This window comes from Amblyomma americanum, chromosome 11, assembly GCF_052857255.1.
Source record: "Amblyomma americanum isolate KBUSLIRL-KWMA chromosome 11, ASM5285725v1, whole genome shotgun sequence".
Lineage (NCBI taxonomy): Eukaryota > Metazoa > Arthropoda > Arachnida > Ixodida > Ixodidae > Amblyomma > Amblyomma americanum.
Genome location: NC_135507.1, coordinates 3,604,545 through 3,629,719, shown reverse-complemented (window position 1 = coordinate 3,629,719; position 25,175 = coordinate 3,604,545). Strand labels below are relative to the sequence as shown.

The window sequence follows — 25,175 nt, the reverse complement described above, 5'->3', positions numbered from 1 at the left end:
TCCCCCCTCGACTGTCGGCATTTTCCCTCCTCAGATCAGCACAGCCCCGCTCCTTGAGCATGGTAAACCCAGATGGCGGCTTTTGTTGTAAAAAAAAATAATAATAATCCGGTGTCTGATGCGTTCCAGCATCCACAAGAAAACTTCATGCGGCACACGAAGCAGTTTCTGGTATTCGTCCGGGTCATCTTCACGGAGCGTGTTATACAGACTGTGCTGCACACCAAGGGACTTTTCTTGCATCCATGACTTCACCCAGCACCGCCGCTTTTTCTTGAAAAGATCGTCGTCATCCTCGGTTTCAAGTAGAGCCGCCAACAACACGTACTTGCGCCTTTTTGCGACGTCCATTTCCTGCTCTGGATCCTCTAGCGCCAGAAAGTTCGACGTGTATTCAGCTCCGGTGCTGGGAACTGTCTGTTTGTTTCCCTGTTTCGGTTTCTTTTCCCTCTTATCTCCCTTCAATCTTTATTATTTTTTTTAGCCTTCGCTGTCTTCAAAGAACAGCAAAACCGGCCGTCCGGCCCTTTCTTTAACCCCTCCCACGCCGCCCGGCCGCTTCGCGCGTCTAGATCCCCCGCGGCGGCTCCCCGCTGCCCGTGTGAATACTAAATTTGGGAGCGGGGGAGGGGTTTGGCCGGCCGGTGACGTAGCGCGCCTCGTCTCCCCGTCCCTCCGCGCCGAGGTCCCCCGTGTGAATACCGCTTAAGACCACGGGGGAGGGTTACCGCACACGGAGGGATTAAAGCACGTGTGCGGCGCCGGAGGTGTTCCTTTCTTGTTATAATGAGGGTGGTGTCATCCAGAGTGGCGACTCGAGGCAAAGACGAGGTTGGGGTCGAAAGGCGGGTCGCAGAATCTGCGCGGCTTTATGCGCTCAGGATGTCACGCGGGACCCACTCAATACGGATTTGCGGCGGGATGCGTGCCGCTAGACGATGGATGTCTTGGCAGATTTCTGGGGTGCGACTGACTCGTCGCAGTAGGCGTGTGACGTGAAGGGCATCGGTGCAAATGACAATGCGGGTCGTAGGTAGCATGGGAACGGCGGCCACAAAGCAAAGTGCCTCTTCAACCGCAAGCATCTCCGCACACATGGAGGAAGGAGGTTCCGAGAGGCGAAACCTTGACGTTTTGTTCAGGGCAGGCTTGCAAGGACAGTAAACTGTCGTTGTTGTTTCGCAGGCCTGGATGCTTGCGTCAACGTACATGACGGTGGAGCCATGCGGCAGATTGGCGTCTTGCTCTGTAATTCGGTCGCGAAACGACGATGCCGCGCGGGTAGACGATGGCCGACGTAGATCAGTTGGTTTGTTGTCGCTTAGCTGCACAAAACGCCAAGAAAGAAGAACTGGCGGGGGCGGCTGTAGAATGGAATGCGATTAAGCATATGCCCTTAGTGCGCACGTTGTGCGTGTAAGGCTTGATTTTAGGCGGCGAGCATCGCGTCGTTGCTGCACCAGCTCTTCTAGTGTATTCAGCTGCGCATGTTCATGGAGCGCCACGATCGGGGTAATGCGGGGAAGGCAAGTGATGACCCTCATTGCCTCTCGATTAACAGCTTCTAGACGATCCCATTGAGCCCTCGTCAAATGCTGGAATTGGGCTTGGTAAACGAGGCGCGGTTGCACAACCGCCCGCACCAACTGTCGTGCAACATGAGAGCGGGCTCCGCCTGTTTTAGGAGCAATGCGTCTAATCAGACCCAGCGCCTGAAAGCAGTACCTGTTCCTGACTCGTGTATTGTCAAGCCCAAGATTTTTACGGTCGAAATTTCTTGAATTGGAGTTCCGGATAGATGGAGACGAATTGGTGTTGCAGCGAGTTTACGGCGCCCCCAGCGGTTGGCGACTGACACGAACGTGGTTTTGCTCACTGAAAGCTGCAAACCAATTGAAGAAGCAAAAGTCGACGTAATATCTATGGCTGATTGTAGGCTTGCTGCTTGAGCCATCAGGTCGTTGTGAGTGCTCCACACCGTTATATCATCAGCATACAATAAGAACCTAATCTCAGAGACATCATGTAAGCGCCAAGCAAGGGGGATAAAAGCAACATTGAATAATGTTGGCGATAATACCGATCCCTAGGAAACGCCGCGAAGAGGCACAAATGATACGACGGCCTCACCACTGAGGCGCATGGCAAAGTGTCGGCCTTCAAGGAAAGATTTAACAAAATTGCGTACCCTAACGGGGGAAATGCAGCATGTCAAGCGATTCCAGGATGGCATCATGACTGATATTATCGTACGCCTTTTCAACGTCCATGGCCAGTACAGTACGTACATTGTGGCTGCGAGTTGAGGCCAGAAGTTCTGACGCCAAGACAGCCAGTCCATCTTTTGTACATATGGACGTACGAAAGCCAATTTGGGCAGGATGGTAGAAACCATGGTGCTCAAGCCACCACGACAGTCGTGTGGCAAGCATTTTTCGGTAAGCTTGCATGATGTTGGCGTAAGCGATATAGGCCAGAAATTTCCGAGGTCTGCCGGTGGCTTCCCGGCTTTGGTACGGGGATCACAATAGCCGATTTCCAGGTTTCTTGTACGACGCTTTCTATCCACACCTTGTTAATGGTGGCGAGGAGTTGAGGCAGTACAGCGGAACTTAAGTTCTTGTAAACCTCGTACGGAATGGAGATTTACAGTCGTCCACAGACCTGTCTAGGGCGCTCGAATGGCACAGCAGGGAGTACACATCTGCCGTTTACGAGTGGACTAGGGCTCTAAACAAGAACTTGCGATGTATACAATCCACGGATCTTGTTTAACTCCTCATTTGTTTGAAAATTATACCGGGCTGGGCAAGCAGTGGCGATTGTCATAAACGCACAACAGAACACGCTATTCGAGCGCTAGATAAGTGCGTGGACGACTGCACCACGCTCTCGTCTTCAGAAGTAGAAGAACGTACAAGAAATGAACGAGGAAAAACGCCGACACTGAAGTTCGCCTTCCAGGAAAATCTGTTTCGCCGGACTTGACCACTTCTGTACAGCACTTCACCATCAGACGGCCCGATAGCCTGCTGCCCCCCCCCCCCCCCCCCCCCCCAGGCATAAAAGGAAGTACAGAACAGCGGTGCGCGCTTTACTTCACAAAGTGAATTCCTGAAGGGTTATAGCAATGCAGAGGATTATTGATCCGTGTACTGCGCCAGCCGTTCATCATAAGTAGCACATACTTAGAAGTTCGGCCAGGCTTGCTTAGTTCTGCGTCTCGATACATCGTTCTTATTATGTAAAGCTTGCTCAGACTAAAATCTGCTTTATCCTTTCTTCTTTTTAACGCGAGAGCTTTACAACTTATCCTTCTTAAGGAAGCTTTGATAACAGCCCACGAATATTGTCGACGCTACCTTCTGCTTCTTCATCTTCTATCAAGCTTTACTGGATAACCCGTCCTATCCAACTGCGCGGACACGTATGTATACAGTGTACCATCGGCGTGAAATGAAACGCAGACAGGATTACTAACAACTAACTCAAACAAAATTTGCTGCCGGAGAAGAAATACAGCGAAGTTCATTTACTCTTCTAATGGGAAGTGAAAATCAAGTGCCCCAGTATCCATCCCCCAAACTATAGGACCTCGTTTTGCTGTTTCCGTTTCAGTTCTCTCGGACGTGTTTAACCCATATATGCATAGTCTTACATGTAGGGCAGCGCTTTTTGCGCAGCAACTCTAAAAATTTATCGTGTAAAATCTTGCGCCCGCTGGCGTACGATCAAGAGGCTCTAAACTTTCCCCTTGCAAGGGTTTCAGCGTGTGTGTTCATTTTTGTGCGTTGTGGCGCTCTGAAAGACCGGCTGCAGTATACTCTAGATGCCATTTTCAGATTCGGCCCCACCTACCAGATTGCGATTATGCAAAAAAAAAAACCTAATTTCGCGCATCATCGCAAGAAAACCACCGCGTGTGGTGGGGAATGTCAAACGTTTGAAGCTTTACCACACGCAACAGTTAGCAAATTTGCCTAGTATCCATTGTTGAAAGACGGTTAAAATTCGGCAATGAGAAAATATTTTCAACACTAAAAGTATCATTCTGAATTCTGAAGTGAACTAAACGCGTTATATCAAAAATATTTTAATCTTTTTAAAATTCTTAAGTTTTGGCTTACATGGGTTAATCTGACGCTGCACGGAACGCTTGTAAAGACCAAGTTTCAGCCTACTGTTGTCTAGGTTAACTAGCATGAACGGACACACGAACAAAATCTGCGTACACGAACAGGAAAAATGTAGCCTTGTAACGAGTTGCCATATTTAAAAAAAATTGAGAGGACACTTAAGCTCCGCCATAAGGGAGATAGCGTAGTGGGTTAGGGTTTCCAGTCTGAGTAGTTTGACACCTTTGAACGCATTTTTCATTTTTTCAGTTGTTTCAATTAAATAATTGATCAATTACACAGTCTAAATTCTCTTAAGTGCTGAAAGCATGTTTCCACGTATAAATGCGCCTGGTATTCGAGATTAACCCAGACAAATTATGAGCTTCTTTGCATGCGTAACGGCTACTTCTTGTGCCATTTTTCCTCTGTCATGAGAAAAATTGATTGACCGACTCATTCATGGATCACTGGCTGCCTGAAAAAACTACATTTCTTCAATAACGCGTATTGTTGGGCGAGATGACGCAGGCCTATAGAGCCTCGCGCCAGCTCTACCCCCCGCCCTACCCCTCCCTAGATAACACGCAACATTCTGGCGCAAACTACAGACACACACACTCTCCTCACCCCTGACCCTAGCCCACTATCATCCCTCCTTCCCCACTCCTGCCTGCACCTTGTGCCCAGAACCCTTCGCCTCCTCCCTCCACATCCTCTCCCTCTGCCCGGCGGACCCTCCCCCGCGCGGCCTAGAGAACCTCAAGACCTGGGAGGACTGGGAGACCCTGCTGCACTCAGAGGACCCGGCCGTGCAGACCATCGCCACAGTCCGGGCTGCCAGTGTTATGGACCTTAGTGACATAAACACTTGAGTGAAGTGGGGTCGTGCGGGGACCCAGGGGCATGCCCCGATTTCCTCTGGACAATAAAGTTTTTTTTCTCTCTCTCTCTCTTTGGGCCAGTCGGTGCATATGTTTGTAAGGTGAGCCTGTTCGTGTTTTCTTTCCTCCTAACCGTGCTTCCTTGCGCTGTTTACCACCTTAAAATTGATTTCACTGACAGACTAATTTGATAAGTGATTGGCTTGGCATCACGGACTGTCCCAATGAGTGACCTGACTCCACTATTTTCGACTTCACTAGACCAACAGCTACTGTTGACTCCACTGACCGACTGAGAATACCCTTCACTGACTGAGTGACCTGAACTAACCTGACTGATCCGATTTGACTGAGCGATCTAACTTGATCTGACGGATTGACTGAGTAATCCGACTTGAACTGACTGACTGAATGATCTGACTTGACTACGTGGCTGGCCGATTTAACTTGACTGCTTGACTGGTTTATCTTGATTCACTGATTTAACTTGACTGACAAATTGATTTATTTAACTTGGCTGACAGGCTGGCTCATTTAAATTTACTGACAGACTGATTTAACTCGACTGACAGACTGATTTAACTTAACTGACAGACTGATTTAGCTTGACGGACCAACCGACCGACCGACCGACTGACCAACCACCGAACGTCTAGCTGACTGACTGGCTGGCTCGACTTGATGACTTACTGACTTTAGTGTGCCTGACTTCACTGACTGAATTACTGATAAAATATTATTGTTATCAAACTATCTATCTGGCGATACCTAATTAATCGCCTCACCTCTTCGGAACTGAATATACCCCATTTCATCACTCGGCGTCGTAGCCACTCGCTGCGCTCTGGTCGAACTCAGCAAAGAGGCATTCATCATAGCCGTATATCCTCGACGAACGCTGCACACAACTGCGCCAACGCAAAGGTTGTACTTGTTCGGGCGCGAAACGTAGCGAGACGCGCGGCAGCGACGGGCTGACGCCATGTAAATACGGTCCGCAAAAAAGACCGACTCCCACTATACACAGGCGGTGGGAAAAATGGAGAAGCGCCAACGGGTGCGTCGGCTGGGCCTCTTGGAATTGGAAATTCGCAGAACAATGCTTGCCCCGGCCGCGCCAAAGGGAAGAACGCCTCAAGGCACGCTGCGAGGGCGCCGACGGAGCAAGCAGATAAAGGGAAACGTCACGCAGCACAACCTTGCGCTGAATAACTAGGCAGCGGGCTAGAAAAGATAAAGTCGCCCCGGCGTGGCAGTGCCTCAGGCGGCGGGAGTTCGAACAGGCCAGTGGGGTTGTTGCTAGTCCGTTGGAAAAGAAGATGAGGTGAAACCGGTGGAGCGTTGTTTATTTACGTGGTACATACAGACACCCCGAGAGGGCGAGAAACGAGTGCGCCACCACCGCCACTGACAGGTTGCTTTAGTTGAGCTTCGAAACAATCCTCTGAGGGGCGAATAAAAAGAAATGTCTGCCTCGTAAAACGTCGAACGCAAAAAGAAAAGGTTACATGCATTTCGAAAAAGCGGACAGCTACTCGCTGGACTGGGTTGGAAACTTAAATTCGTGTAAACAGTGGACTGCCGTAGTGCGCTGTGCAAGTCGTTCCTACTGTTCATCTTTCAAGAGCGTTGCTGCTGCGTTGTATGTGACGCGGTAACGCTTTTATACTGCTGCAGTGAACTACAGCGCTCAGAACACTGGCCACCGCTGTGCGCGTGGTCGTATATGCCAGGATTTTCATCTATTAGAGCAGTTTTCTCTTGGAAGTTGGAGGATGCAGGGACGAAATTCGTTTCGAAAGCAACTGGATTTCAACTGTCGCTCACTTCGTGAAAGCGTAGCGAGTCCTTCCTTTAAGGCATCTGTATATATGGTTAAGTCTGCACGTGTGTGCGTGCGCCGTGATGAGTTCAAGGACGGAGAATGCAGAGCGCAGTGTGGAGTGACACGAATAACGGGTGTAATTCTACAAAAGAACGCACTGAGCCAGAAGCACGAACAGCTGCAAATATGAAAACACGCCGAGGCGCATCGTACGCGGTGCGGCTGGGCGCACGATATACGTGCCGAGGGGACGAGGCCCAGCACATTGCTCACCGTTCGCAGCATCGCCCACACACGGAGGAACAGCGGCAGGCTGAAGGCAGAGCGTGCGTACGCCTGGTCCAGACAGCACTGCGCAGCTCGGGGCCCGCCGTGAAGCGCAGCGTGTGCGACGGGCCGCGAAGTGAAGAGCGCCAGCGAAGATTGCTAGCGCAAAGGAAATCGCAGTGCCAGGGTTGTGCAGCGAATACAGCCATCGCAGAGGCGATCGCGTGTCTGAAGAGCGAACGCGGGTGCATGTTAACCCTTAGGTATTACGTTGCTATGTAGGTTTTAACGTCTCGAAGCGACTCACAGGAGGGCTCCGGATTAATTTAAGTCCCCTGGGATCCTCGAACGCGCGCTGACATCGCACATCACACGAGCGTTTTTGCATTTCTCCTGCATCTAAACTCGGCCGCCGCAACTGCCATTTGATCCTGTGAACTTTGGCCTTTAGATTTTAGATATTTGAATGATGATTGTTGCATCCACAGGTAAGTAGTCAGCGTCAAGGAACGGCTTTGTTTAGAGCCGCCAAACGCAGAAGGCGTACACTGGGTGTCGCTCCGTGCACCGCCATAAACGTTATCTTCACAGCCTCATTATAGGCACGGGGCGAGGTGGTCCCACTGAACCTCAATAACAACGGGGCAAAAAACGCGAGTGTTGCAACCTGCGTTACATAGAACGCTCACTAGCGTTGCACAGACCGCAATGCGCGGATGCTAAAACGATAAACATTGGAGGGGACACTTAGCTCCGCCTTAAGGGTTTGGCGCGATGGCGCAGTGGGTTAGGCTTTCCATTCTGAGCAGTTTGACACCTTTGAACGCATTTTTAATATTTTAAATTGTTTCAATGAAATAACTGATCAATTGCACACTGTAAATTTTCTTAATTAGCATCATCCAGCATAGGCTTTTCATTCTGAGAATTTTGACACCTTTCAACCTCTTTTCTAATTTTTAATTTCTTTAATTATTAAAATAATTTCAATGATTTCATTAACTTGTCATCGCCAATCACAGACCAGTCAATCATCAATCATTAGAACCAGAAATTACTATTATACGATTTTTTTTCATGCAGCCCCCAATTATTTCTGACACGGGGTGCTGACTACTACTACGCCAACGGCTTTGCGACCGAACGAGCCCAATGCACTATCGCGTAAAAATATATTATCCTTACGGTTGATACCTTAATGTATGAAATCGCGATTTGGAGCGTCTCCTTGAATCCGCGATGGGGCACAATTTCCGTCGCGGTCAGATCAGCACTCTGGATATGAATCCAAGCCACTCATTGGAACGCGCTCTTTTTGTGTCGCGGGGCAAGAAGACATGCTGCGGATCGCCGATTGGCCTACACCGTGAGCCGTCGCTAACTAGATCTCACTCCCATAAGCACGAATCCTAGTTAGCTACATGTGGAAGCTGAGATTTATACTATAAGCCTTCGCACCACAAGAAAAGAAGTGCGTGGCGACGGCCTGAACTGTACGAAAGGTAAAAATAGCAATCGATAATTCCAAGTGCAGGTTCTCATGAGCAGTGCGCAGTTGGTAACACCGCGACAGCGGCGCAGAAGGCAAGAAAGTCCTAGGTTCGCAAAGAATGTGACCTTCTACTCCCCCCCCCCCCTTTTTTTTTTCTTTTCTTTCACGCGCGCAGTAGTAGGCGAACGAGTAGTGCGCAGACATCGTATACTGAAGCAATATGAAACGAAAAAAAACGTGATTTATACTCACCCTGTGCGCCGGGATGGACGCTCGGCGGACACATTTACACTCATCCCTTCTCGTGCACGCCACGATTCTGCCAGTGGCGGTGCAGAGCGCTGGCTCGGCCTGAATAAAACACGAGCCGCCCAGATGACGCCAGCGGCGAGTCAAGGCGCATTCCGGTGCTGTAGGCTGGTACGGTGAGCGTCAGGATGCGGCCAGTGCGGCGCTTTACTTCGTCATGCGCCGGCACAGGAGGGCGTCCCGCGGCCGTGGCAGTGCCGACGTAGTCTGGGGACAGTTTACAGGCAGATAATGACGAGCTGACGTCACGAAGGCAACCAGCGCGGAAAGTGGGCATGAGGGCACGTATTTGTGGCTCGCGTATGCGCCGAGCGGGAGTCGAAACTGCCTTCGCAATACAGTTTGTGCGCTCTGCACGTGTGCTTTTTCGTGCGTAAGTGCGATACGGCAGCACTGCTGACTTAAGCCACGCAAAAAGTAAATGGTCTATGGAGGATGCATGCAACAAGAATAACAGAAGGGCACAAGAGTAACGCTGGCACGTAACGCGGTTTCCGTTCCATTGGTTACATTTCGTTGCATTTAACTTTTATCCCGTTATATAAAGAATTCCTTTTGGACGGTTTTGTGGAGGGCAAAACCCGGAATTCACGGCGTATAGGCATAGCAAGCTCGACTTATTTGCTATTTGCCGTTCGTCGAGCATTGTCTTCACTGTCAAGGAAGTACGAAAAACATGCAGGCAGTGATCTCTCAGCACGCAATGCGTTTTCGTGATGCTGCAGGCGCGGTTCTTTCCGTTTCCCCTTAATTTGTTTATTTTTTGTTTACGGTTGGTTATCCTAGAAACAAGCGACTGCGTCGATCACAGGATGGGGGACAACCGTAAAGAAATTGTCTCGTCCAGAATCGTGCTTGCTGAAACAGCTACCGCTCGCGGCGCCTATGGTGCACGAAGGAACGGCTATATATTTGTTTCAATTTGCGCGAGAGTGCTGCTACCTAAAAGCACGTCGTCACCGCAGCGCAGCCCATTACAAGGAACCCTTCTAACACGCAGCGCGCGATCATAACTCCCTTCCCGGTGCAAGACCTTCTTACAACCCTCCGTCCTCACCACCATTGGACTTCAACTCCCTGCAGAAGATAGCAAGGCAGCGGGTGCACACAGAGACAGAGGTATCCAGAGAACACCATTCATTGAGTGCCTCCCAAGTTGCGAAACCGGTAGAGGAACAGCGGTGGTCGGGGGCGCTAGATTCGGTCTGCAGTTTTGGGACGTGTTCTGGCAACAGTCACCCCCTCCCACAAACACACACACAAAAAAGCGGACAGTTATCAACATCGCTGTTTGGCGCTGCCGCAAGTGCCGTTGCTTCGCGAACATCAGAGCGTGCTTCGGAGGTTGTGGAAGGAGAGAGAGAAAGAGGCCTGAGTGAGAGGGGAAGGGGTTGCAATCAAACAGCTGAGGCGAGCAGCCGCGGTGCTGCGGGAGTGCAAGGAGCAAAAAAAAAAACAGAGAGGGTGGAGGAGGGTGAATCGCTCTGAAGGACCATTAGTCACGGCCTTTTCATTATTGCCGACGATGTGGCGATCACGATGGCAGCGGAGCACGCCACGCCTGCGAACCTTTGCTCCCCACTCCTCCTCCAGAGCCCCCGCTGGCGCGGGTGCTGCCGCACAGTGGCAGATTATGAAAGCTTGTCGCATCGTCATCTGTCTTTCGCGGCCGACCAGAGAGCAGAGGAAAGGACAAAGGATGCGCAGAATGTTGCGTACCTTTCCCCGGATGATGCTCGAGTATGCTCCTGACGGAAATCCAAAGAACCCGGAGTACCCGGGTTCGAACCCGACCGCAGAGGCCGCGTTTTGATGGAGGCGAGATGCAAACGGCGTCCGTGCTCTGTGCGATGTCAGTGCACGTTACAGATCCCCCGATCTCCGGAGGTCAAAATTACCCCAGAGCCCTCCACTGCGGCACCTCTCTCACTTTCCTCTTTCAATCCCACCTTCCTCCCTTCCCTCACGGCGAGGTTGAGTTCTCCGCGGAGATGAGGCAGTCGCCGCGCCTTTCATTTCCTGATAACCAATCAAAACCAAAGAACGTTCCGTTACAAGACCTTCCGCGCCATTGAGTGCATGAATGATTTAGGGTGGTTTAACGTCCCAAAGAGACTGAGACTATGAGGGACGCCGCAGTGAAGGACGCCGGAAATTTCCATTACCTGGCGTTCGTCAGCGTGCACCGACATCGCACCGTACACGGGCCTCTTGAATCTCGTCTCCATCGAAATTCTATCAACATAGCAACATCTTAGATGAGCATTCGATTGACTGTATAATAGGCAGGCAGGCAGACGGACCGACGGACGGGCGGATGGGCGTAAGGACCTGCGGACCAACAGACGGACGGACGGACGGACGGACGGACGGACGGACGGACGGACACAGACAGACAGACAGACAGACAGACAGACAGACAGACAGACAGACAGACTGACTGACTGACTGACTGACTGACTGACTGACTGACTGACTGACTGACTGACTGACTGACTGAGTGACTGACTGACTGACTGACTGACTGAAGGACCGACGGACTGCGTTATTTAATGATTTAGCGATTCTTTCATTTTTCCAGTTCTTGACAAACATTTTTAAGAACCTTGAGCGTCACAGTTGACCTGTAATGGAGGCAGTGAGACATCTAGTTTGTGTTAATTGCTGCAGCACATTCTGCAGCTTGTATTTTAACGACATGATTCTTCCATTTGCTGCACTGAAATGAAGACAAAAAACCTGCATTGCAGATCTGCTTTGGCGAGGTCGTTCTCCCTGCTTCTTGTTCTAATGTTTCACGCACGTGACTAGGGCTACTGTTACTACAGTGAATCGACTGAAAAAGGAACAAACAGATAATTTCGAACGCAGAAAGCGATGTTATTTGCTTCATGGGTTTATGGAGATGCGTTCTACAAGTTTCGTCGCAGGTGATGTGTGGAGTATAATTTATTATGATTTTGAACGTTGTCCGATGAGTCACTCGTGGATTTCTATCTGCATCGAGTGACGTCAGTGTGCACTTGCTCCAATTACTGTTATGTTACCAAACTGACTGGATCACAGATGGCGAATTTCAATCGCAGGCCCAGAGCGGTCTGCACGCTCTGTGACAGAGCGCCTGAATCCGGCGCAGAGCGCGCGACCTGAAATTTCGATTGGAGTACACTTGCTCTGGCCAGAGCATGCAGGCCAGAGCATGTAGGGCGCCGCTATCGCCGCTGAAAAAGAACGTCACGCAAACTTCCGGTCGGATCCGCCGATTTCGGCAGAGCAGTCCCGACTGCTCCACGGAGCAATCTCGGCGCGGCAACCGCTCCGTCTACGATTGGAAGACGCGATCCGTGCCCGAGATCAGCGTTTGGAATACAGTTGCTCCGAAAAGAGCAGGAAACGTTGCTCCAGAAGTGCTCCAACTCTGCGATTGGAAGTCACCAAGGGACAACCTGTGCTTGCCGGCGGCGCCGACGCCATCAGGAATGTCGTAGTCCAGTTTCGCCGTCATGGTGCACTTCAGCGCTGGCACCAACCGAGACCGGGACGGCCGTTACAGAATCGTTTGTCATGAATTATAAACGCTGCACACTACCGTTTTGAGCTCATTTCAGGGGTTATTATGCCCGTAAGCCTCGTTCACGGCAAAAAACTGGACACCAAAAAACTTTGTCTACTCCTTTAAGAATAAAGGCTACGGGCTTTCCAGCGAGAAATTCAATAAAGCATGGTCATCGCAGCGCCTGTCAACTACACATTTTTTTTCCTTTCCACTCATTCTTTTTTTCTCTTCTGTTTATTTGGCTCCCTGCATGCGGAGTGCGGGGAAAATTACGAAAGCGAACCCTTTGCGTCAGCGTTGTTCATCAGCGATTCCCGCAATTATTTACTCAGAACTCGAGAGCAGCGACAAGGGGGCAATCGGGGAGCGCCGATCGCCATCACGCCTGGCCGGTCGAGGTACCCAGGCAGATCACATTGCTGCGACGGTGGCTTCAAAGGACGCCGAAGTACAGCCACTCGCAATCCCGAGACGCGCACTTGAAAGCACCAAAGACAGACAGCCGCTGCAGCGTTTTCGTTGCTAGGCAACGACTCGCTATAGCTAGTCGCTCGAAAATAATTTGTGTGGGGACTTTTGTGTTCACTAGGTAGAGGCAGGTAGGATAGAGAGGAAATGAATTGAGGACAACACAAGACGGCTATAGAAAGCAAAATGAAGGCAACATCTAGGGACGAATGGAGTGGAGAATGAATGTGGAATCGAGGGCGAGTTAATTATATTATTGCCAAAATCGAGAAGAGGAAATGGTGCAGGGAATGTAGTGCGGAGAAAAAGTAGCGGATGATCCCTTGAGGGAGGAGGAGGAGAGACTTAAACGAATACAGGAGAGGTCTGTTAAGTGAATGGATTACAAAGGAATACAAATGTAGCAGGGGATGGCAGAGACTCAGTTGGGCAGACGTGATTAGGAAATCGCGGGTATAAGGTGGTCGCAGATGGTGCAGAAAAGAGTTAATTGGAGATCAGTGGAAGAGGCTGTTGTTCCGCAGTGAACTAAAGTGTTGGCCATTGAAGATGAGGTAACGGTTGCTCTTTTTTTGCTGCAAAAAAAGAAGGAAGCTTCAAGGGGTGCGCACTGAATACCAGGCAGAAAACAGGTTAGGTTGTGTATGGCGAACACATGAAAAGGATTACTCAATAAATGCTGCACTGCAACAGACGGGCCCAAATAGTCTACGATAGCACAATGAGTAACGTCTTTTAAAACTTCTTACCTACTGCTGTCTTCTGCCCACCATTATTTTGCCATCTGGGCAGGCTTTGAACAGTTCTGAATTTTACAGGCTTTGAACCGACGGTTACTCGTTTGCTTTCCTTTCTGTTACGCATTTAGGGGCGTTGCAAAACGTTCTCTTCCCTTTATGTTATCGAGGTGTCACTTTGGGTCGAGCCTCACTAGAAACCTTCAACGTGCGGCTATTATTGTACTTTTCATGTCCGAGGAAGAACGCGCACACTGGAGAAAGTTTTCCATCGTTTCTGCATTTTGACACATCACGTCTTGCGTAACCCTTAAATGTTTTTTTTTTTGTCTCAGCCCGATCTTCGAGATCTAAATATATCGCGTTTGAAGCACATTAACGACCAAGAGAGGAAAAGCAGCAACTGCGAGCCTGACTATTCCTTTTCTCAATACTGGAACAGCATTATTGCCGCTTTGTTTTCGTTATTATCGGTATTGTCCTGTGTTATAGCAGTTTGTCGAAGGCTCCAATCCACTGTCCAATCCAATCTAATCAAACTTGGTTTTCTAATTTTAGGCTGTCAAACACTGTTGCTGTTCCAAATGACTCACGCACTACTGTGACGTAGATTTTGAGATCTGCCGCATGTGCGCAATCATTGACCATTTGTGACGTACTCTATAATAGAGCATGTGCCTTTAAAGCAACGCTAGGTACTTCTTTGTAACTTTGTTCGTATTCTGGCGAGCTGTGGGTGTAACGTAACTACTCCTTTGTTTCGTTTGAGAAAGGGAATACACAACAAATGGACATCACACGATGCAAACTTCTGTACATCAAGGAAGTAGCCATGCTCAGCTGCAATAACACTTGTTTGGGAGAAAAAGACCAACATTTCATAACAAATTTGTCAACTTTATTATCAGAGGCGAAACGTGATAGTTCAAGCCATATAGAAACGATGAACAAAGAGCGCAGGTGTTATATTTCAGAAGGACTTTGGTGTAGGCCAGTTGGTATGACATCATGAAGAGCAAAACCGCAAAACAGGACGGGACTGAGGCAGGCGACAACACAGGGCGGTGCCTCAGTCCCGTCCTGTTTTGCAGTTTTGCTCTTCATGATGTTATATTTCAGCGCCGATGATGACGTCAGTGACTGCTGTGAGTTGAATATAGCAACGAGGGAGTAAATTGATTTAATCCTCGCCGCACATTTCTACGCCCTCTCGGGACCTACAGCCCACAGAACGCACTGGGAGTCTTGTCTCAACGGCCAAAAAAGTGACGCCTCTTGTACAGCTCAAGTGACTCTAGCATAGACTGTAGATAACTGTGCTAACGAAATGGTACAAAAGACAAATCGATGACGAAGCATTTGCAGTCGCAGCTTTGTCATCAAGACGTTTACGTAGTCGCTGGCTTGTTGCGGAAGAAAGTATAGAATATTCTTAGACAACGTGCTGCCTCTTACGTACCCTGCAAGGCATCCGTCATGCCGTAAAAGAGAGAGAGGTTATATGAAGGCAACCATTAATTAAACATTAGTTGTATATTAGATTGTGACCAATTAAAAACAATTCTCTAAGGCTAACTTAGCGATCTCATTGGTTTGGAGACGATTTGATGCCTTATATCATCTTCAAATTGGCTTAAATATCAACTCGCTGTCTTATGCAATCACTCCTTCATTTGCATCATAAAATTATCATTGGAGCCACCGAATATCAATAACTGATTTTATTTGTGACATCGACTCTCTGCCTTGGGTTCGAATGCCTGGTTTTCACACCAAAATGGAAGAGAAAGAAATAGATACGGGCATCAGATAGAATCTTTCCACAGGCAACTACCTCATGAAAGGAGTGGGTAAACGGTTTCGATGACAAAGAAAAACACGAGCTGATGTGGAAGCTACGCCGTTCAAGTCCGCTTCGTCCTCCTTTCAAGTGCCGGTACTTGTTTCTACCTGGGGTACCGAGGTCAGGATCTCGTTTTTAGCGAAATGCACGTACATGACAAATAAGACCCTGCAAAACCTAGGCCTTGTGGGGCAGAGCACACGTTCTCAGGAGGACATGTCATTAGGGTCACCATCCGCATACTTGGACAGGGGCTTCATCTCGGAGTCGTCAGCACTGCCCCGGTATCTTCGACGGTATTGGTACAGGGCTGTGGCCGCGACCATGGCGACGAGTATGACACCGGCAACAATGAGTAGAGCGGGGAGGCTCCATGACGATTTACCGGTCGGCGCGGCTGCCGAATGCTTCTCTTGAAGCCCTATTATGCCCGCGTCGTCACTCTGCATGACTTCGTTGCCTTCGTCGTTCTTCGACCGAGTGCCGGAACTGGACGGGGGCTTAGACGTCTTCACATCCGAGTTTATATGGTTGCTTTCCTCTGTTGGAACAAATTTGGGGGCGTGGGATGATGATGTCTGGCTGCTGTAGGGATGTCTAGGAGTCGACAAAGCTAACGTTGTCTTGATGGAAACAGGCTGGCTTGAGTGTGGCAGGTGGCTGGAAGACATTACTGGAGGCACAGTTGATTCAGCTTTCGGTTTCTTCTCTGGCTTCTGAGTCCACTTTGGAGGTTTCGTGTACAATTCCGTGGCCTTTTTCTTTGGCTTAGTTGGCTTAGTAATATGAACAGCCTCGGTCACCGCCACGGTCGCCGACGCCGTGGCTGCAGGTTCCTTTGTAGGAATACCTGTCGAAGCCTTCCAGGTAGACGTCGTGCCGTAATAGCCAGTTGTCTGTTTAGCCGTCGTAAATTGGTGAGCAGGAGGAAGAATGGGCGTGGTGGCTTGAGGTCGAAGGGTTGTGGTATTGACACTTTCCGTCATACGCTGTGTGAATCTACGCCGAGTCGGGATATGAGTCGTAATCGATGACGCAGTGCTTGTCCTGTTAGCAGTCACTTTGGGCGGAGGAACTTCGGGACCCACTGTATTTCCCTCGACGCTCGGGTATGCGCCTGCCCCGGTGGTAAGGCGACGCCAAGCGACTGTTGTCACAGATGCTTGTGAGCTCGACGTTGGCTCGAAAGTTGGCTTCGGCCTGGTAGTCACCAAAGGAGTGCTGGGGGTGGCGGGGAAAAACGTCTTTCTTGCGGTCGTTGCAGACGGTCTTGGCGCATCGCTAGACGGGCGGTGAGTCGTGTCAGCAAGCTCCGTAGTAGGCGATTCATTCTTCAACCAAGAGGGAGTCGAGCTCTTAGTGCCGTAAGCAGGAGCCACAGTAGACATGTGCATGGGACGTACAGGCGCATTCGTGGTAGCAGCAGGATGCGTTAGGAACGATGTGACGGGGCGTGTGGTGGGGACAGAAGTGGTTCCAGCACTGGCTGTTGGTCTTGGCGGCAAAGTTTGTGGAGGAGCTGCAGAGAACGACGCCTTGGATGTTGCAGACGTTGACGACACAGGAAGCCTGGTGGTCTGAGGTGAATGCATGTGCGTTGTGAACTCGGATGAACGAGTCGTTTGCATGGGCCTGCCAGATGACCGCTGGCCAGAAATGGTCGTCACTGAAATCTCAGTGCTCAACGGGCTAGTGTCACTCTTGCTCGAAATGCTGTCACTCGCCTCTTCCTTGCCAACAGATATACCAGCGTCTGTGGTCGTTGTGTCCCAAGTGTCACCGGCATCTGCACAAAACACAAAAAATTGGTCATTGCTTTCAAGCACTTCTAGCTTCAACACTCGGAGTTTTTGAAAGAGTTATTCCCAAATCTAGAAATTAAGAAACGAAACAAAAAAAAGACGAAAAACTTCTACGATTACTCTTTCTAATTATTGCGTTCGACCAGCACAGCTTGTGATTCGTGCTTTTGCTGATCGCAATGCGATCAAGAGACTCCCCCAACACGTGTGCGGAGCTCACGACGCCTCCTCTCTGCAGGTGCCATTACCGAGCATGGGAACGATAAAGTCACGGTTCTGCGATGTCACGTGACACCACGTGATCTGTAACCGGTTAACCACAACGGCCACACGCATCCTGAATGCAGGGCAAACGATTCAGTTCTCGTTCATGCGTCGGCCATGCGCCTCATTCATCAACATGGGGGGCGCAATACCCAGAATCAAATGCCGGGTATTATGGGAACCAGGGCACAGGGGTTTTCCTGGGAACCACGCATCTGACGTCATTGCTCAAGGCGACACTTACTGAGCGGGGGCTGAAGCGGGACTACCACAGCCCGTACCGAAATGGTACGGCGTAATACTGGAGCACCTAAGAGGCAGTAGAAGACGATACACTCCGCCTCACACTAAGCTCAGCAATGAGGAGGCGACAAGCTGGTGCCAGCTTCTGACAGACTGACACCTTTCCGTGCCTATACATACTGAACAAAATTTCTCCCACCACGCATGAGGATGGATGTCCATATAACGGGGATAGGACTACACTTTTCCACACCAGGTGGGTCTGCCAACGCAATCCGATAGTGCATTCGCAATAAAGTCCAACATTGAAACAGTGGGAGGCTGCCTTGACCGCTCCTGGAAGACCAGCTAACCTTTATAAAGCGAAGCTGTGAGGCGGAAGTCTCTGTGGACTAGAATAAAGAACCCCGGAGCGATCCGCATTGCTCCCATCAAGAAACCTTTCAGAATAAAGCTTCTTTCGGTAGGATTTCGATGGAGGCGAAATGCCAAAGGTCCGTGTACTGTGCGATGCTGGTGCACGTTAAAGAATTCCAGGTGGTCGAAATTATCTGGAGCCCTCTACTACGGCGTCCCTTATATATCCTGAGTCGCTTAGCGCCGTAAAACCCCCATCAAACCAAATCAAAGCATCAGAATAAATTTTCTTCTTCGTATTCCGGCGAAGACTGCGGCAGCCGCTTCAAGGGCCCTGGACCTCATGAGAGTTCCAGCCACCAGCCTCCTACAACTAAGATCTTCGCTCGCTCGCTCTCCGTCGTCTGTACTGGGCATTTTTATCAGCCGTATGATCAGTCGCTGACTGTATATTTTTATATTTTTCAAAAGCTTTCGAAAGGGTATGTCACAAACTACTACTTCACAAACTAAAACACCTCGACATTGACTGTAACTTATTCAAATGGATTCAATGTGTTCTACTCAATCGCTCAAAATTTGTTTTCGCTAACGTTTATAAATACAGTTTTACGGAGGTGTCTTCCCGAGTTCCACAAAGTTCTCTTCTTGGACCCTTATTGTTTCTAATCTACATTAATTATTTTTCCTCTCTTCTGAACTCTCATATTCACCTATTCGATCATGATTTCGTCCTTTTTAGAGAAATAACGAACGCTAACGGCATTACATCATTTCAATCAGATCTCACGAAAACAGGGAAATGGTGCAAAGAATGGTTAATGCAGCTAAATATTAACGAATGCAAAGTCATGCGTGTATCTAGAAAAAAACTCCCGCCCCAAATCACTACAACGTAGATGACGGTTCGGTGGAGTCAGTCTCGTCATATCAATACCTCGACTTCACATTATTTCTAACCTTGACTTGTCTCTCCGTACCGAGAACATAATTATAAAGGCTAATTGCACGCTAAGCTACTTACATCGCAATTTTTTTAATCTTCCTTCCAGTTTTGAAACTAATGCTTTACAAAACATTAATACGATCCAAACTCGCGTATGCAACACCTGTATGAGGCCGTACTCATGACAACCTAATTAGGGACCTCGAGATGGTTCAAAATAACTCATTACGTTTTATCCTTCTTAACTACAACCGCACAGCGAGTACAACTACTAAGAAGTCTAATCTCTGCTTCCCATCGCTGACATCACGTAGAGAAGTGTTCCGTATCGCCCTGTTCCACAAGTTGTATCATCATCCCGCTCTACGTGATTACCTCATCCCAGAGCCATTTTATATATACCATCGCATTGATCATATTCACAAAGTCGGAATTGCGTCATGCAACACGAAATGCGTCTCGCAGTCATTCCTTCCGCGAACCTCATGTGACTGAAACCACCTTCCTGCAGAAGTTGCTGGCATTGGAAATTATGAGATGTTACTTGTAGCACTAGCTAACATTGTATATTAAGCTGCTGTTTAACACTCATGTAACCAACTGTTTTTTTTCTCCGTTTTTGTATATTTACCGCTTCCGCTCTGGCATTACAATGGGCCTGAGGGGTAATGTAAGTTATTAAATAAATTATCACACTCCACACATTCTTGGCTACGCTCGCAGCGCTGATTTGCACGTATTTCGACGGAAATTGCCCAGTGAGGGCGAAATAGCGTTCCTCGAGGAAGCGCATAAATGCGTCATTAGCAGCAGAAGTGCGAATCCGCACCTGGTGGCGCCACGTGCATCTCGGTTTTATTAGTTTTTTTTTTATTGCGACCGCGTGCCTGCTGGCATACAATCCAGTTTCCTGGCTTATAAAAGCTTTGTTTGCGGTAAAAAAGACATATTTGCTCTTATGCAATGTTAACCTATCAGCCCAGCTTGACTTTGTGTTCCCCGTTAGTGTTCGTTTAAAAGAGTTTTCTTTGCAATATCTTTTTTTTTTTTTAGCCAGAACCCCTCAGCCGCTCATACAGTACAGTAGACATCTCGCCAGATTCCGCAAAGCAAAGAACAAGGTCTTGCGCATTAAATGATACGTCGCTAGTCATCATGAAATAATGCTTTCATTTTCAGCTCAGCCCATCATACGGCGTCGGTTCTTGGGACAATCCTTACCCAAAAGTGCATCTGTGCTGCAATTCTAAAATCGAGCCATCCCCATTTCCACTATCGCCTTTTGCTCGGAGCACGCTGCTAACTTCATAACAAAAATATATTGTCAATTGGTTACTGCTTTCACTAAGTGTTCATTGTGTCCCAGCGATTTCGACTTGGAGTTCGTTTCGACCGTTCATTCTAACCCAGAGATTTCGACTTCAGCATCAGCGACCTTTGCGGAGCGGGTTTTCTGAGTTACGCAAAAAACGCATCACTGTCATCTCATCAGCGAGGCTTCGCTGCCAACTACAGGAAGAGCAGTGATTGATCGCATCCTTGGTCCAAATTCTACGTGCCTGGATTGCGTTGCCTACGTCGGTGCTCATCCGCTGCTCCTTCGTATAATGTGCGGTCACTAGAAGGAGTACAATACAGAAAAAGGAAAAAGAAGGAACAACGCAAACGCACAGAAAAAAAATTCGGCAGTGTTTACGAGCTAGTACCGCATTAAGCTGCGATCACTTCAGCCTTTTGATACGTTAGCGGCTCAATTCTTTTCAGTCGCGCGCTAAAATCTCTCGAAGGTCGTTTCATCGTGTCGGCTGAACATGTTTCAGTTTCGGAGTATGAAACACTGGCACCCCATGAAATCACCTAGTAAACATTTTTTTTTTTTTCAGTGAGTTTTGCAGGAACCAGTTGTGGCGAGACAAATGCATCCAATCTAAGGGCTAAGGCCTTTCTATCTTGTTTTGTCGTCTCCAGCAGGGTGGAAGCTGCGACTCAACAAACTGCCCGACTTGGAGTTTTTTCGCATTATTTGTTAGTTTAATTTTCTTTGTTCTGCCTCGCATTGCTTTTTTGCCATACTTTGCCCTTCTTGTCTATTACTTGGCAGTGTTTGGTTTTGCATTGTATTGATCTCCCGTGATTTGCTTTGTTTCGTCTTGCCTTGATTTGTCCTGCTTCGCTTTACCCTACTTGCTTGCTAACCAGTACTTTAATTCCCCCTAGCCCTGGAAGTGATGTACTGGCCTCTGACACTGCGTGCCTTCACTCAGCGGCAATCATGCTCAACGCTCACAGGCGATCAAAATCTTGCCCTCCTCTGGGCATCAAAGTTTTTTTCGGCACATAAGAAAGAAACCGCTCAAAATTACGCAGTTCTCCCAGAAACTGCGCTATTTGGAGTTTATTTCTACACCCCTATAACTTCATAACTGAAAATTTTTGCGTCTCGTGTGATTGCGAAAACTTGTTTAACAAATTAATCTGTAATTACGAAGTTAAATACAGACTTTTCTATATATTTCCAAGCACAATTCTCTTCAACTTTCATTCATTGAGCTCTTCCAGTCTTTCTTTTTTACGGAAACTAAAACGGCATTGACCAACAAGCAAATGGAATGACGTTTCGGCTTTCAACACGGCAGACTTTTTCACAATTATCACGACGAAAGTGAACAACGCTGCTCAGTGGGAGCCGAAACGTAATTCCATTTGTTTTTGTTTTTTTTGGTAGGTGCCGTTTTGCTTTTCGTCATGCTTGAGTCCGTCACTCTTGCTTGCAGTTCTTTTTTCTTTGCCTGACCTCAGCCTGGACGTCCAGTATGTGATGTCCGAAATAACACTCTGTTTAGCCAACGTGTCTCTCTCAAAACAGGAAACTTCGACGCCACCAAGAGCGACATGGTGCTTCACGTTCATAAACGGTTCACGCATAAGCGCGCTCTGTACTACGATTCGATAATCTTCAGCCAGTAGTAACAACAGTAGCGTGCGTTTACGCAACACATTTTGTTACGTATAAGAATTTATAATCCTCATAACTGATGTCTCTGGATCAAGCCTCTACATTGAGTGCATACTGACCACGCTATTTCCAGTCACATAGACCAATTCTAGAATTCACAGTTAGGCAAACAACTGCCCGATGTACAAAATCACGGTCAGGGAAGTGTGCTTCACGCCCTGTAAAAGACCTGAACCGACCAAGGCTTTGTGCGCCGCTGCCCTCCTGGCTGGTTTGTTCCTCCTGAAGTTGGGCTTACTGAACAAGTAGCAGGTCTGCGACATGTTGGTCGAGACCTGGCAGACAGTACTCAAGATCCCAGGACATGAGCGTTGGAAGTGGAATAAAATTTATTCCAGGTCTCCTTGATACAGTCATACGATTAGCGAGAAAAAAAATCAAGCAGGGAATGATGCAATTCCTGAATAACTTGGCACTTCAGGCTAATTTCATTGATTGATTTATTGATTTATTGATTGATTGATTGATTGATTGATTGATTGATGCTGAATAATTTAAGGACTGACTGATAAATTAAGTGAACAATAAACCGGTGGCTGCTTAACAGACTTACTCATTCACTGAATAACTTCCTTACTGATTGATGAGTTGAACGATTGATTGAACTGGCTGACTGCTCCGTGCCAAATCCTCAGTGCGGGTGCATACGATGCGGTGAACTGGAGTTCTTTAAAGTGCACAGAGAGACCTCATTACAATGATGGTTTTCTTACATTTCGGCCCCATCGAAACGCGGCCGCCGCTGTCGCCATCGAACCCGAAACCTTGCTCAGCCACCAATGGTCATAGGCAAGGCTAGAACACAGCGGCAGCTTTGCAGGGGATGCTGAGAGAAGGCGACAGAAGAGTAGAGTGTGCAGCTGGCTGCACAGGTATGCAACAGTGTTTCGTCGCTTATGCCCATACACTCGCTCTTCTACAGTCTGCTTCACTGCCCTCTACACGACAGGTTGATGCGTCATGTTACACCATTACGCTGGTGCCGTATACTTCTCTTCGCCAGCGTAGCCCCACAAGACATGCCATGTTAAAAAAAGACACTGCGCAGCCGGGACCCCATAAACATGTCCTCCATGCAAACGCTCTTGCTGTGCCTTGCCGACCTCTATATAAGGCTGCAGGCTTAAGACGAATTAGTACATACTGTTAACGCAAACCCATCCTTAATGCCGGTGCACTCATCTGTAGCGTGCAGTAAAGAAATGAGAGACAACAAGAGCAGAAGCAGATAAAAGAGAGCTATGAACATTTAAAGAGGGCTGTAACACACGGCATAACGGAAACCCGCGCATCGCCATAAGCGCTTTTTTCACGAAATTCACGAGGGCCCGGCAGTAAGACCAGTTATAACTTTGGTTTAGGTTATATATGTAGTGTCATGCTAGACCAGCATAATGACTTCCCCTCACCGGGCCTTCCTCCTCGGAGGTATGACCCCATTTAAACACGCTAATGGTGAACGCTTTGCCCAGACGAAGACAAGTCCTCTTGTCGAGACGTCGGCAATGACTCCCAGCTATACAGCCGCCGTTTCATGGAAATTAGGGATGCCGAAAGTAGCCTGACGGACGGACACATGCATGCAAGTTCCATGTGGTCTGTAATGAAACGCCTTTCAATTTTTGCCCTGAAAGGCAAAAAGAATAGGCAAATCAGGGGCCTGTTATTTGCGAGCATTGTAAGAGAGGTACGGCTAACTTCTGGTGCTGCTATGCTTGATGCTATATGAGATGGCGACCCGAAAAAACACAGTTTGTCACGGACCTCACTGATATTTGCTGCCAAACGTAATTTTTATTCCTGATATTTTTTTTGTTTTTTGAAGCGAAGAAAAAAGAGGGGGGGAGGGCACGCTGAAAGGGAAGCATTATCCAGGCGGTAAATTAAAACAGGAAAAGCAGGAAGAGTGCGACGAACAAAAAGGGGGAAGGGGCAATGCACTGGGATCATGTCTAATCCTGGCAAGCGGTGAGCACAAGAACGATCCAAACGTTTCTCTGTAAAACCGTACAATGACCACATCATAATTTTTGAAGGAATGGAAGGCTAGAAAAAAAAACAGCGTAGAGCAACAATAACAACAAAAAGTTGAAGAAACAAACATAAGCTAGCGGAGCAAGCAACAGCAAAGCAAGGCAACTTATAGGTAGACAGGCATCCATAGACAAATATGGGCACGACACCACCACGTGAGCTCTTATGAGTTCTTCTCGCGCTTATCTGTGAAGAGTGCAAGCGATCCGCAGCAACAACTGCGTGACCAAGAACCAGAGTCAAGCATGACTCTAGCCGAATTTCGTGACTACAGTAATTCCAGTGAAAGCTTAAATGGCATTTCGGACAGCAGAGCATAGCGTCGAAGGGTTTCATACCTGACTCCAAGCAGCGCATTAGCATGGCGCTACGGACTCGAGGAACTAGTGTACTTTGCAGTTTTTCGCAGCTGGCATCGTTTATTTTGTTTGGTCCTTTGTTTCCACAGGTAATGTTGTGCCATCACCCACAATCATCCGCAAAGATTCGAGTAGCAAAGAAAGCGCTGTCGGATTCATCATGCCTTGTATCCACCTGCACTGAGTGACAGTTAAAAAGAGTTCCCAGGTTCGAACCCGACCGCGGCGGCTGCGTTTTTATGGAGGCAAAACACTAAGGCGCCCGTGAGCTGTGCGATGTCAGTGCACGTTGAAGATCCCCAGGTGGTCGAAATTATTCCGGAGCCCTCCACTACGGCACCTCTTTCTACCGTTCTTATTCATTCACTCCCTCCTTTATCCCTTCCCTTACGGCGCGGTTCAGGTGTCCGCCGACATATGAGAGAGATACTGCGCCATTTCCCTTCCCCAAAAACCAATTATTATTATTATTATAAAAGCAGCATGGCAGTTCCGACACGGCGACACAAAAGTGGACAGGGTGGGCGCCGCATCTTTGTCTCCGTCCGCGTTCTATCACGCTCCTTTTACACGTCAGTATGCATCGGATAGCCCGGACCAATCTTTTCTTTCAAAACTGAGTCGGCATTGCGTGTTTCTTTTTTTCTCTCTCTTCTAG

The 25,175-nt window shown here is 48.4% G+C and overlaps 1 protein-coding gene across 1 annotated transcript in view; it reads right to left on the bottom strand.

Annotated features, from left to right (window-relative positions):
* Window positions 1–15,359: 15,359 nt before the first annotated feature.
* The window catches only part of LOC144110703 (uncharacterized), a 113,102-nt gene continuing 103,286 nt past the window's right edge, over window positions 15,360–25,175 (bottom strand). The window contains exon 12 of the mRNA XM_077643760.1: window positions 15,360–17,282. Coding sequence (XP_077499886.1) covers window positions 15,703–17,282 — 1,580 coding nt within the window. The 3' untranslated portion in view covers window positions 15,360–15,702. The remainder of the gene's footprint in view (window positions 17,283–25,175) is intronic.